Source organism: Symphalangus syndactylus, chromosome 2 (genome assembly GCF_028878055.3).
Source record: "Symphalangus syndactylus isolate Jambi chromosome 2, NHGRI_mSymSyn1-v2.1_pri, whole genome shotgun sequence".
Taxonomy (NCBI): domain Eukaryota; kingdom Metazoa; phylum Chordata; class Mammalia; order Primates; family Hylobatidae; genus Symphalangus; species Symphalangus syndactylus.
Window position 1 is genome coordinate 144,659,552 of NC_072424.2, and position 13,310 is coordinate 144,672,861.

The following is a 13,310-nucleotide window of genomic DNA, read 5'->3' on the forward strand; positions in this document are numbered from 1 at the left end:
TGGGATGTAATGTAGTTTAATCACCACTGGAACATATTATGCTTTGTCAGAGCTCTTACATTTATACATATGGCCACATCTTCAGTCCCAATGTCGTAGTTAACATGCTGGTGGCACAGGTAGGGACTTGAACTATTGCTTTCTCTAGGAGAGGAATCCTTGGTTTGTAAAAATCTGTGTCACTTTTTCTTAATTTGATTTTTTACCACTTAAGAATGTTGCTTATTCATTAGTTTCTGGAGCTCTTGGATTATTCTTTTGACATTTAATCCATTCCTGGAAGCTCCGAGAGTCGCTTCATTGAAAGGAAAAACAAGAACAAAGTTGCCTGCTTGGGGATCTGGAGCTTTGCCATGGTCTGAGAGGACACGTGGGGAGGTCTTCTTCTTGCAGGAGTGCGACTGGAAGAGGGACGCGTAGGGCATGAGTGTCTTGTGAGGCGTGTGCCTGCTCTGTAACTTGGGCTTGCTTTGTGGCATCTCCCTTGTTGACAGACGAAAATCCTGCCCACTCATCTCTCCTTCCAGCTGGGAGGCAGGTGCAACTTCAGGATGCACACTCACAGCTTTCTCCACCACAGAGTCATCCTCGTTGTACATTCTGCTTGTGAACGAAAGAGAATCATAAGGAAGACAGTCATGAGCATCAAGCCCACCTCTGTCACTTTTTGCAGCGTCGTTGGAATTTCCATGTGTGGCATTACTGGCTTCTCTCCCCTCATTTCTTAGACCATTTAAGTAAATCAGGTCAATAATATCATGGACAAGTTTTCTCTTCACCAACACATCTGTTGAACAATCCAAGGTCAAGGCTGGGCTGTAGTTGACCTCTAAAAGCCATGGTTTCAGGTTGTCATCAATCAAAATATCAAACCCAAAGAGCTCAAAGCAATTGGCAGCAAAGGGGACGGATGGTGCAATCGCGAGAATGGTGAGAATAACCATGTGGTGGATTTTCTTCCACAAAAGCAGATCGTCCACATCCCAGCTACGAAGGTAGGAAAAAAATCTGCTGAGCGTCCACTTACAACCACGACCAATCACTTCTTTGATCTTTTCATAAGAGGCCCCGGATTTATTGATGCTGCTGTTGGTCAAATGGGCGTAATTGTTTTGCAAGTTACTGAGGTCAAACTTTTCCGTGGCAAAGCGAACCAACCCTTCCTGATAAACATAAATGGTCAAAGGCTTAAAGCCAGTAACACAAACATAGATGCGGAGATCACATTTATATCTGCCAATAAGTAAAGTGTTGGAGATATATTTCTGCACTATGTACATATCATCAAAGATGAAGTCTTTAAAGTCACTGAAAATTAGTATCCCCCTCCCACGAGATAAGTCGGCAGGCTTGCAAATCCAATAGCTACGCTTGGTGCCCAGCATCTGCCTCTCCTGAAAGTATTCAGCCACAAACTTGGTGTAGTCGTTGGGCATGACGAACGTCAGGGGGATGAACTGGTACAGGGAAGTGCCGTACATCCTCCTCATGTGCTTCAGGTGTTTGGCCAAACAGTCTTTCCTGGTAAGCTTGGTGGTTCCAGGGTGGTAGTTTAGCTGCTGCCACGGTTTAACGTTGATGTGTTCGGCCATTCGGAAAGAGGACGTCCTCCAATACAGGTTCCAGTCCTCCGTGTTCTGCTCCTGCTTATCAAACTTATTCCACCCCCGCTCCAGGAGGACGCTTTGCACCACAGCCGGGGTGGTCTCGTCAACGCGAAAAATCAGCGGCTTCAAGAGGGCCCCTGAAGGTTCATCTTCCGCCATCAAATGAGGTTTTCTTTTCTAAAAATGGGTCATTGAGAAAGGTTAGGAGAGTGGTCAAGACTATAACCTAGTAGATTTTTCTGATGAAAGCATGCACCTGGTGCTGCCAGCTGTCCTGCCTGTCCACCCTCCCACTGTGCAGTCTCACCGGACACCCACATCTCTTCACCAATGCACCCATCTCTGCTCCCTTTATTAGAATAAATCCATCTTGTCCTGGGAACCCCTTTACTCTTTCTTCAGATTTTACCCTGCTATTGCATCGTGTTAGTAACATGTTAAAAATGTTTGCAAATACTCCATCATACTTTTGAGGGCTGAGTCCCTGCAGACCCATATCTGCGACACATCCTGTTGGCCTAAAAAGTGAGCACGATTAAGAACAAAACACGAATGTCAACTTTCATTTAGTTAAAAGAATTCAAGTATGTTACAGGAGGTGTGAAACAATGATGTCATAAAATTAGTAAGAGTTCTATCGGCTTGAGAAATTTAAGAAGGCCAGGCACCTACCATAGTTCCCCATGCACCCACTCAACCCATCAGGCCCACTGGAGGGGTTTCGGTGCATAGAGGCTTGGGTCACTGAAATAAGTGGTTATTAGTGAGAGAGAGAGTCGGAAAGAACAACTTAAGTTTTTAAAACCTATTCAGTACAAATAATAATGTGGAGATTTTGCCTCACATTTTAAAAGATAAAAGGCGGATTTGAAATATTCTTTTGAACTTCGAAGAAGGAAAGCAGAATAATTCTTAAGGTGATCATAACTGATGATGAAGTGTGATGTTTCATTAAGATCTAGAGAAAAGGTAAAAATGTCAAAGGCTTGGTAAAAATGTACATATTTCAAAGTCCTGAGACAACGTGCTCATCAAAATTTTCAAGTTAAGGCAATTTGGATGTGTATTGTTCATGCAAAATTGATCACATAATGATATAAATAACTTACTTGGTGGAAATTCTATAGTGTTTGAAAATTTCTGATTGATATAAAAGAAGTAAATTTTGACAGATGCTGTACTTTCAGTGAAGGTTTTACATGAAAGGAAGGAGGGAGGGAGGGAAGGAAGGAAGGAGGAAATGAGGGAAGGAAAGAGTAGAAAAAGAGGAAGGAGGGAGGGTAGGAAGGAAGGAGGAAAGGAAGAAGAGAAGGAAGGAGGGAGAACAGGAAGGAGGAAGAGAAGGAAGGAGAGAAGGAGGAAAGAAAAAGAAGAAGGAAGAGGGGAGGGAGGGGAAAAAAGAAGGAGGAAAGGAGGAAGGAAGGAAGGAAGGAACAAACGAACGAACGAACGAACGAACGAACGAACTACCTGGCTTGCCCACCCACCTTTTTCTCCATGTTGGGAGGCCTTGCCAGGGAGCGATGGAGACACCTGCTTCCTGTAGCCTTGCTCCCAGGCCTGCAGGCGGCTGCTCAGTGTGGTTTGCCTCAGATGGAATATTAAGGGTACAGGCTGGGGTGGTGGTTCTCAAAGATCTGTGAACAAAGCAGCATCAACAATGAACACGCAGCATCTCCAGTGTTGCTGTTGCATTGACAAGGAACATACAGAATTGATCAATCCATCATGGTTATTAAAATTCAGTTGTCCTAGTTTACAATAATGCTTTCAAACTCTGTTCCATGCTATTAACAAGTGTTTCAAGCAGAGTGTGTGTGTGTGTGTGTGTGTGACTATGTTGTGCCTGTTGAGTGTGTTTGTTGTTTCTGTGTTGTCTGTGCATGTTGTGTGTATTGTGTGTTTTGTGTGCATGTTGTGTGTATTGTGTGTCACATGTGGTATGTGTTGTCTGTATGTTGTGTTGTGTGAGTGTATTGTGTGTTGCATATGGCATGCATGTGTGTCATGTGTGTTGTGTTGCATCTAGCATGTATGTGTGCTGTGTGTTGTGTATGTTGTATGAGTTGTGTGTGTTGCTTGTGTTGTGTGTACGTTGTGTGTGTTGTGTGTTGCATGTGGTATACATGAGTTGTGTGTCGTATGTGCTGTGTGTTTATGTTGTGTGTGTATTGTGTATTGTGTTGTATGTATCGTGTGTGTGTCATGTGTTGCATGTGGTGTGTGTTTTGTTTGTGCTGTTTGTTGTATGTTTTATGTTGTGTATGAGTGTGTGTTGTATTGCATGTGGTGTGTTGTATGTGTTGTGTGTGTATATGTGAATGTGTATTGTGTGTCATATGTGGTATGTATGTGTTGTGTGTTTCATGTGTTGTGTGTTGTATGTGCTGTGTATGTTGTGTGTGTCGTGTCTATGCTGCTTATATTGTGTGTATATTTTGTGTTGTGTGTGTGGTGCATTGCGTGTCTGTGTGTTGTGTGTATGTTGTGTGTGTTATCTGTGTGTATGTGTTGTGTGTGTGCTGTGTGTGTGTGTGCATGTGTGTGAAGGAGGAAATCCAGAGTGGAATAACCATGGATACTGGATTAAACAAAGTTAAAAATGCTTCTTTTCTATCGCCAAGAAATACGCTGTTTTCCAGACTTATCTGATCACAGCTCCCTCTTGAATCTTGTAGAAGCTCAGTTGCCATTTCACAAACCAGTGTGGGGACACTGCGCCAGACTGCAGACTGAATGTTGTCCGGTCTCTGGCACCCCCACCTTTTCCCAGCCTTGACAATGTTGCACCAGAGGCTCTAGAAGGTTGGCGCGCCCTGGCCTGAGCCCTGCTTCCCCTGGAATAGGCTTTTAGGGCCTGGCCTGGCCCCTCCAGGCTCCACGGTGCCTGGTCAGCGAGTGCCGTCCGAGACAGGGCAGGTCTGCAAACCTCAGTTCCTTCTCCCCACAGCAGCAAAAGGAGTGGCCGGCCCTCCCTGGAGCAGTCCACGAGGCTTTGCCCCTTCCCAGGGCTGCCCAGGCAAGCCATGCCGGGTTGGGGACCCCATTTCAACTACACATCTGCCTTCCCACTGGGGAATGTCCTCCAGAGAGCAATGCATACTCAAGAGCTTTTTCTTCCCGAAGTCCTTTTGGAACTAGCTCAGACATCTTGTATCCTGCCTTTCTCAGACTTGAAGATGCTGACCACAGCCAGCGGTTGGTTTGATTGTGTGTGGAAAGCATGTGCAGTTTGTTAAAGTCGGCTGGGACACGTCTGCAGCCCCTGGCATGGGAGGGAGAGCCAGCACTTTGTCTTGTGGCTGTGAAGAGGGCCAGGGTGTGGGCTGGGGTGTGGGTGAGGGTGTGGCCTGCTTGGCCATCATCCCAGGGCAGGGGACAGAGGTGGGGAGGAGCCCCCCAAGGCCCACACAGAGGAGAGGAAATGCTTCTTTTCAGTTAAATGGCTCCACCTCCCACTTCTGAAGGAAGCAAATGCTGTTTTTAAAGCTGACTGAGGATGTTCCGTCACCCTAGCTGTAGTGGTGGAGTTTGCCTGTGGGGTAGAGACTGCCCGTTTGGAACAAACAAGACCACGTCCTCTTCAGTGCAATTTTTAGCTCTGCACGGGTGAGGCGGAGCCCCTGTTCTGGAACAGGACAGCCGGGCCAATGAGCAAAGCCACTGTCTGGTCTCGGAGGGACTCTCGTCCCTATGGTAACAGGACAGTTCTCCCTGCAGATTTTCTTCCTTGATCTGTGCTGAGGGGCACAAAGACCCCGTCACTGAGAAGGAGGATGGGGATGAGCAGTGCCACCCACGACCCATGGCAGGGAATTGATTTAATTATATATTTATATGCTTAATTTATTTTCTAAATAGTATATTATTAATACCTAATACAAATTAGTATACAACAATAATATCTTATCTAATATGTTAAATAAATATAGAACACAGTGATAATACCTAATTAGTTATATTAATATTAGATCATAATCGTATATTATTATTTCTTCTTTCAGTGAAGGAGGCTGGCTGGTGAGGGTGTGGAGAAAAGGGGACTCTTATACCCTGTTGGTGGGAATGGAAACCAGTACAGCCACTGTGGAGAGCAGCGTGGAGGCTCCTCATAAAATTACAAGCAGAACCGCCCACGATCCTGCAGCCCCCCCAAACTGGGCGTCTGTCGGAAGGAAAGGAAACAGTTCATCCAAGAGGCAACCGCACCCCGTGTTTACTGCAGCACAGTCACAATAGCCAAGATCCGGAATCTACCCAGGGGTCCATTCAGGGACAGATGGATACAGGAAATGTGGTATCTACTCTATCAAATTGAATTTAGCCTAACATTTCCTCCTTATAAGTTGGGTCTAAAGGTTTCTTCATACACAGGGAGCTGTCAGCTAATGGGAGGGTAAAGAGACTGTAACTTAACTGTTGTACTAGTCACCAAGTAGTGATTAGTACACTACTAATCAGCCAATCACAGGCAGCCAGCTGCTGAAACCGTGTTCAAAGAAGGCAAACCCCGTGCTGTAACAAACAGGAGGTTCTGTACTTCACTTCCGTTTTCCACGCCTCACTTCCCTTTTTCCTCCATGAATTCTCACCCACCCGGACACACTGTGTGGTCTTTGAACCTGTTCTGGTTTGGTGACGGCCAAATTCGTGAAGAGTTCCTTCTTAGTTAAACTCTGTTACATTTAATTTATCTAAGGTTTTTCTTTTAACAATGGAATACTATTGTTAAAAGAAAAACTGCAGCCAAATTAAATTTAAAGGAGTTTAGTTGAGCAACGAAAGATTCACGAATCGTGCAGCCCCCAGAATCACAGCAGACTCGGAGAGACTCCAGGGGTGCCTCGTCGTCAGAACGAAGTTAGAGACATCAAGAGTAAAGCGGCGTATAGAAATCGGGAGTGAGGTACAGAAACAGCTGGATTGGTTACAGGTTGCTGTTTGCCTGATTTGAACGTGGTTTGGACACTCAGCAGTGTATGAGTGGTTGAAGTACGGCTGCTGGGATTGGCCAGGACCCAGCGATTGTTACAGGTGCATACTCCTAAGTTGGGGTTTCAATCTTGTCTACCTATTAAGTTGGGTTACGGTTCATCCACAAGGACTCAAATATAGAAGTACGGAGCCCTTCTCAGGCCATATTTACTTCACTTTAACACTATTCGGCCACAAAACAGAATGAAATCCTGTCATTCATGCCATCATGGATGGAACTGGAGAACATTATGTAAGGTGAAATAAGCCGAGAACAGAAAGTTAAACACCGAATGTTCTTACTCATAGGTGGAAGCTAAAAAAACACTGGATCTAATTGAAGTGAAAAGTACAACAGAGGATTCTAGAGGCTGGGAAGGTTAGGAGGAGGGGGCATAAGGAGACATTTGTCGAAGCACACAAAGTCACATCCACACAGGAGGAAGAAGTTCTAGTGTTCTATGCCACTGCAGAGTGACCAGGGTTAACAGTAGTGTAATATATAATAGTTTCAAATAGCTGGAAGGAGGATATTGAACATCCTCAGCACAGGAAATGATAAATATTTGAGACAATAGATATGCTAATTACTCTGATCAGATCGCTGTACATTATACATAACAAAACTTCACTAGGTACCCGATGAATATATACAATTAATATTTTTCAGTTAATAAAATAAAATAATGAAAATAAAGAGAAAATGACACTCATTTGTACTGAATAGCTCTTAGAAAGCGAACTTGTGCAGGAACAGGAAGGGCACTGGTGTACCACGACCTCACCCCGTGTTCTCCCAGCACACCCGGGGAGCGACTGGGTCCGGCTGGACAAGGAGCTGAGCTGCGCAGGCTTGCCTAGTCAGGCGCTGTCAAGCTCGTGCTGCAGTGTTGCACACTGCAGAAGGGATCATGGGAATGCCCACGCTGCCGTCCTGGGTCTCTGGCTGAGCCTCCGTCCCAAATGCTCTCCCTCACTGCCCTTTTTGGTCCTGGGGCCAGTGTGATTTGGGAAATGTCCATTGGCTGCCTTGCTGGCTGAAATACGAGGCCACGGGTGTCCTTTTAATCTGTGTTCCTGGACAGGGTGCCCTCATGTTTGTGGAATAAATGAATGAACCAACTCACCAAAGTGCAGGGAGGGAGGGGCACAGGGGTCTAGATCTTTTCCTTTACATTAATGGAATAAAACATTTTGTATATTGTTTTCTTTCTTTCTTTTTTTTTTTATTGTTGTTGTTGTGAGATGGATTTTTGCTCTTGTCCCCCAGGCTGGACTGCAATGGCACACTTGGCTCACTGCAACCTCCGCCTCCCTGGTTCAAGCGATTCTCCTGCCTCAGCCTCTCAAGTAGCTGGGATTACAGGTGGGCACCACCATGCGTGGATAATTTGTTTTGTATTTTTAGTAGAGACGGGGTTTCACCATGTCGGTCAGGCTGGTCTCAAACCCCTGACCTCAGGTGATCCACCTGCCTCAGCCTCCCAAAGTCTTGGGACTACAGGAATGAGCCACCGCACCTGGCCAGTACATTGTTTTTATTTCAACCATTGAAAAACTATACTAAATACAAGTAATACAGACACACAATTCCCATTCCATTGCTCAAATCTGCCTAAATTTTTTCCTCCATTTTTATAACATCTGTTTTCTAGGTCGGAAGCCAAGAGATTTATGGCTAACTTAACCCTCTTGGCTTTGAACCCAAAATTCAGTGCGATATCTACTATCAATGAAAACAAACATCACAAAACCTGACATTTTATCAAAGAGAGTGAGTGCTACAATTTTACTCTCAGTGCTTAAATCAGTGTGTGTGTGCGTGCGCACGTGTGCGTATGACATCTGAGTGTATATTTATATATATACATGGAAACATTTATATAATATAAAATACGCTTTTGAATATTTGGACTTCTAGCCTATAATACATCAGATGTGCTGGTGGGGAATTGGTGAGATGGTGCTGGGACCAGACAAGAACGACTACTAGTGTAATAAAATTCACGAAAGATACAAATAACACATAAAACCACAGTGGTCTGGGGAAATTGATTGCAGAGGCTGGGTCCTGGCTAGGCCCTGAAGGCATCCATTTATATTTGCCAAAGCTTATAATCAATAATTAATTATCTAGAGAAGAATAAATTATGTTTACAGTACTCAGATTTAAAAGGCAAAGGGATGTGTAATATGATACAAATGTACTATACAAATATACAAATATATTACAACAAAAATATAATGTGAATTTATGAATTATGTAACAGTATTTGCCACTTACTTGGGGCAGAAGCTGGGACACCTGTCAATTTAACCAACCCAGTTTTAACCCTGAGCATAGACAGAACAGCCCAACTAAAACAGCTAAAACAGCTCTCTGGGCCTGCAAGCTTTATCTGAAAAGAAGTCATTCAACATAATCTCAAAATGTCGAAAAACTGTATTTGGGTTTTCAGGGCCTCAGTGAGGGTTTTCAGCCTCACTGGGCAGTCACACGGTTGAGTCATGGTTGTCTCTGAAGTAGGTAAAAGTGTGATTTTGCTAATAATATGTCAACTACCAAGGAACTTTCTGATTATATCAGCAACGTTGTGATCTCCACCTTGCACTGCCAAAAGCTTCCTGAGGTGGGAGCCTGTGTTTCAGGTGTGGTCCCTGGGAGGGGTTCTGTGAGCAGGTCCTTAACAAGGTTGGGGGCCACAGAGAGAGGGTTGGGCCCTTTGAACTGCAGACACTGAAAGTGCTCTTTTGTCAATGACACCTGGTATATAAAGAGTCCCTGACTGGGCAGCATCCCAGGAAAGTACAGTCAGACCTCCACATGGAAGCTTCCAGAAGGAAACTAGAGCACATCTGAGCTATTCCTCCAACCAGTGTTCAGGAAGGGAGGTGGGAGTGCACATCCAGACAGTGCAGGCCCTTGTGCCTGTTTCCATAGGTAGGGAAGGCCCTGCCCAGAATCTCGCTGTCACTGGTGAAGCACTCAGTACCGAAGATGTAACCTCTGAGATCCTGGAGATTGAACAGAGTCATTGCCACATCACAGCCTACAAGAGCAGGCAATGGAGGTGGATGTCCTCTTTGTGTATGTCAGACTCCGTTACTGTGAAATGCCACCTGCTGAAAAATTCAAAGGTCAGAGTCCTCATCTGGAAGGAAAACACCACCCATCATTCAGTACTGAGCCACCATTTAACCCAAGTGCATATGCACCTAGAACAAGGAAACACACACGGCATCTTCCACCATGCAGCCCACAGACAGACACTTTGAAGCCGGCACAGCTCTTCCCTCTTCAAGAGCTAGAACACCAGTCAATGTCATCAGGGCACAGACAGCATTCCAATGACCAGGAGTGACCCAATTTCTTAGGAGCCACAGCCTCCTGGCGTAGGAAGGGGGAAGAGCCCCCTTTTTCCATACCTTGATGATATTCCTGGGTGTATGGGGTCCCATGGCAAGGAAGTCAGCCAAAAATAATGTATTCCATCACTGCGGGAATCCTGATCTGTAGATGAGGGCCCACTGGTTTGCCCGGAAGACTGAGGGAAAACAGGTTGCGGTAGGAGAGAGCGGCTCCCAGGGACGGCAGCCTCCTTAGCCAACAGCTCCTAGTTTTGGTGCTTTCTTCTGTCCAAGACAGGCTCTGCAAAAATAACTAAGAGTCTTTCTCTTCACATTTCATCTTTTCAGCACATTCACTGCTTAAAGGACAGACAGCCCCAGAGCAACTTTCCATTTGACCCGGGATCCAGCTGAAGTGTTAAACCACGTGCTTCAACACCAGGAATTTCAGGTGTCACTGAACTGAAATGAGGAGAAAATATTTTGGGGTCAAGGAGAGGGGCCCTTCTTAAGTGACCTTGATACCAGATGCTGTAAAAGGAGTTTTCACCAACGTAGAGAACCAAAGAAAACACCAGCCAATGAATAGGCAATGCTGCTTTTTGCCTCTTTCACGTGCAAGAGATAGAAAGAAAACTGTACATTTTTATATAAAAAGACCTATACTTTTAAGATTTCAGAGGTTAATTACAAAAGCATTTCCCTGCTTTACTTGGAATTCCTGGAGATTCGCCATACATAACCTGTATGTTTCCGTTTCTCTTGTGCAAATATGGTTTCCTTCACTTTTTAACTATTAATAGCCACCCCTCTAGCCAAGCCGTAAATATGTAAAAACCTATATGCCATCTTGGTGTGAATGTAAAATTCATACACACAGCTGTTGTTTCACACGGCTTAGCACAGTGAGTTCCGAATTTAGGAGTGACTTGTTGTAAAAGGAAAATAAATCTCAAAATCACAAACCCACTAAGCCAAAGGGAAAAGTCAAGCTGGGAACTGCATCAGGCAAACCTGCCTCCCATTTTACTCCTAAATAAGATGGCTGCAAAGACGAAAAAGCTACATAGAGACCTCCCTCACAAGGAAATTCCTGGTGGCCTCCAAGATCTTTACCCAAGACCAGTTCTGCTGAATTTCACCCTGACAATGTAAGATGATAATTCATCTTCACAGGCACGGGACAAAGGACAGAACTCAAAGTCATCCCTCCACTTACCTGAGGCAAATGCATAGCTGATGGCATCCTCTGTCCTATGTTTATTTCATCTTATATAAAAATAAAGTTTCACTAAGCAAGACAAATGCTAAGCGACTGTTCCTCTACCCGCCCCACTTATAAAATGTGTATTCAGTGAATGCTGACCAAAGATTCAAAAAATTGCAACTGCTTCCCTCTTAGGGACCCTCCTTTTTTTTTCTTCCTCTTTCCCCCAATACCCACTCTTTTCCCTTTACTTATTAAGGTCCCCAGACCCTCTTTGGGGGAAAAAGCATAAGCCACAGCCTTTTCCTGTGGTTCTGTGTTCTTTTTCCTGGGTGCGTCCTTAACTTTGGCACATAAACTTCTTAAATGATTGAGACTTGCGTTGGTCATTTTCTTTGATTTACATTGTCTACCAGAGGTGTCCAGTCTTTTGGCTTCCCTGGGCCACATTGGAAGAAGAAGAATTGTCTTGGGCCACACATAAAATACACGAACACTAACGACAGCTGATGAGCTAAAAACAAAATAAAAAAAAACTCATGATGTTTGAAGAAAGTTTACGTATTTGTGTTGGGTCACATTCAAAGCTCTCCTGGGTTGCATGAGACCCGAGGGCTTCAGGTCAGACAAGCTTGGTGTAGACATGGAAAATATCCCACCTTTATTGGGTAGGAATGCACAGTAGTTGCAGGCCTTGTGCGTGATTGTTCTAGGTCATTGAAGACATTTGTGGAGATCAGTCGCCCTCAAGCACTTGGCCTGTAAATGGTCAACATTCTGCTGGTCACCTTTCCTGATGCATAGTTGATAGCTGTGGCTTATAGTTTATATGGAATGTAGAATGCTTCTCACCCCAATTATAAGACAGTCCCGTTTTTTGAGTTGACCAACTTAAAAAAAACTTCCTACATAAATGTTCTCTTGAATAAAAATTTGTATGGCTTGAAACACAGAATAATTATTTTATTATCAAACCAGAGATCATGCACTATTTTTTCTGTTAATTATCAGGAAAGTTCTGTTTTCTCAAGAAAGTTCTAAGGTCCTGGAGGTCAAAGATCACGTCCCATGTGTACTTTGGACTCAGCCCCCAGACACCCAGAGTAGCCTCATTTCCAACAAACCCAGGGTAGACGGAGCTGCTTGAAACGCAAACGCCGTCACTAGCCCAAGTTGGGAGAGCTGACTTTGCCTCTTTGAAGACTGGAGATGGGCAGGTGTGATCTGTTTCCTCATTGTGACCTCTGCCTGCGATGTGGAGGCCACAGGCTAGCACGCACTCACGGCCTTGCACCCGTCCTCGGCCGCTGTTCGGCCTGTCACAGCCCACTTCCTGCTTGTGTGTGACGACAGGAGCCCCGTGCTTCGGCCCACCTTCCTCAGCCTCAAATGCCCCCAGATCCCCTGAGTTTCTGCCAATGGAAGCCCACCTCTCTCAGGAAGCCCAGCATGAATGCCCACTCCTTCTCGAAGCCCTTCCTTTCTACCCTGGGGGGATTTTCTTCTCCCCATGTGGGGTCCATACCACTTCACACTTACCCTATGGAAGCAATTACGCTTGGCCCTAAATTACAGCCATGTGTGTTTCATAGATGATCTCGTTCAGTCTCATAACCCTAGCATCTGTCACAGTTCCCGGAACACAGCGGCCATTCAATTGGCTTTGGTTGAATTCAGTTGAATTTCCTGTACCCACTATAGGACGCAGTTAATTTACACTCCCCTCCTTTGGTAACTTTAGTCTCAGAATTGGGTCTACCTCATGCACTCTTATATAATGGGCACCTCAGCACGCAGGAGGCACTGCGTGCACCATAGGAAGTTTTTGGATTGAAAAGTACCTGACTTCCTACAACCCTGGACTGCTTTTCCTTTGCAGGAGTATGAAGGGCTGACTACCAATTGCCCCCGGGGGTCCCAGTGCACACTTGCTGCTCCTAGTGACCCCAGCCCCTGTGCTCTCAGGAACGGGCTGGTCCTGGGACGGAGGCGTGCTCGGGGCCACCCTCCTATCCTGCATGTCACCTCCTATGCTTACCCCAGCGCCTGGCTTGGTGTAGAGGAACACAGGTCCGGCCTTCTCATCGGGCGCTGGTTCCGAGGGTGGCTTCTGTAGGCCTCTGTGCAGCAGCAGCAGCGCCCAGCTGAAATGAGCGGAGGCTGGAGGGAGCGCT

General features: G+C 45.3%; 1 protein-coding gene across 5 annotated transcripts; it reads right to left on the reverse strand.

The window, feature by feature from the left end:
* Positions 1–13,310, reverse strand: TTLL2 (tubulin tyrosine ligase like 2). Of its 5 annotated transcripts, none has more exons than XM_063634119.1 (3): positions 13,175–13,310; positions 3,091–3,244; positions 1–1,784 (listed from the first exon to the last, which is right to left on the reverse strand). In XM_063634119.1, the coding sequence occupies exons 1-3, from the start codon at positions 13,219–13,221 to the stop codon at positions 210–212; spliced, it is 1,776 nt and encodes a 591-aa protein (XP_063490189.1). In that variant the 5' UTR covers positions 13,222–13,310; the 3' UTR covers positions 1–209. The 5 variants fall into 5 exon arrangements, with proteins under 5 accessions (XP_063490189.1, XP_055100224.2, XP_063490206.1 ...); XM_055244249.2 differs by having other exon boundaries at positions 3,095–3,293; positions 13,175–13,269; XM_063634136.1 differs by lacking the exon at positions 13,175–13,310 and adding an exon at positions 10,008–10,351 and having other exon boundaries at positions 3,095–3,244.

Coding starts and splice junctions, on each gene's coding strand:
- TTLL2 (XM_063634119.1), bottom strand. CDS start 13,221: ATGAGAAGGCCGGACCTGTGTTCCTCTACACCAAGCCAGGCGCTGGG. Junction 3,245..13,174: donor ACACCAAGCCAGGCGCTGGG/GTAAGCATAGGA, acceptor CTTTGTTCACAG/ATCTTTGAGAACCACCACCC. Junction 1,785..3,090: donor CAACATGGAGAAAAAGGTGG/GTGGGCAAGCCA, acceptor ACCCATTTTTAG/AAAAGAAAACCTCATTTGAT.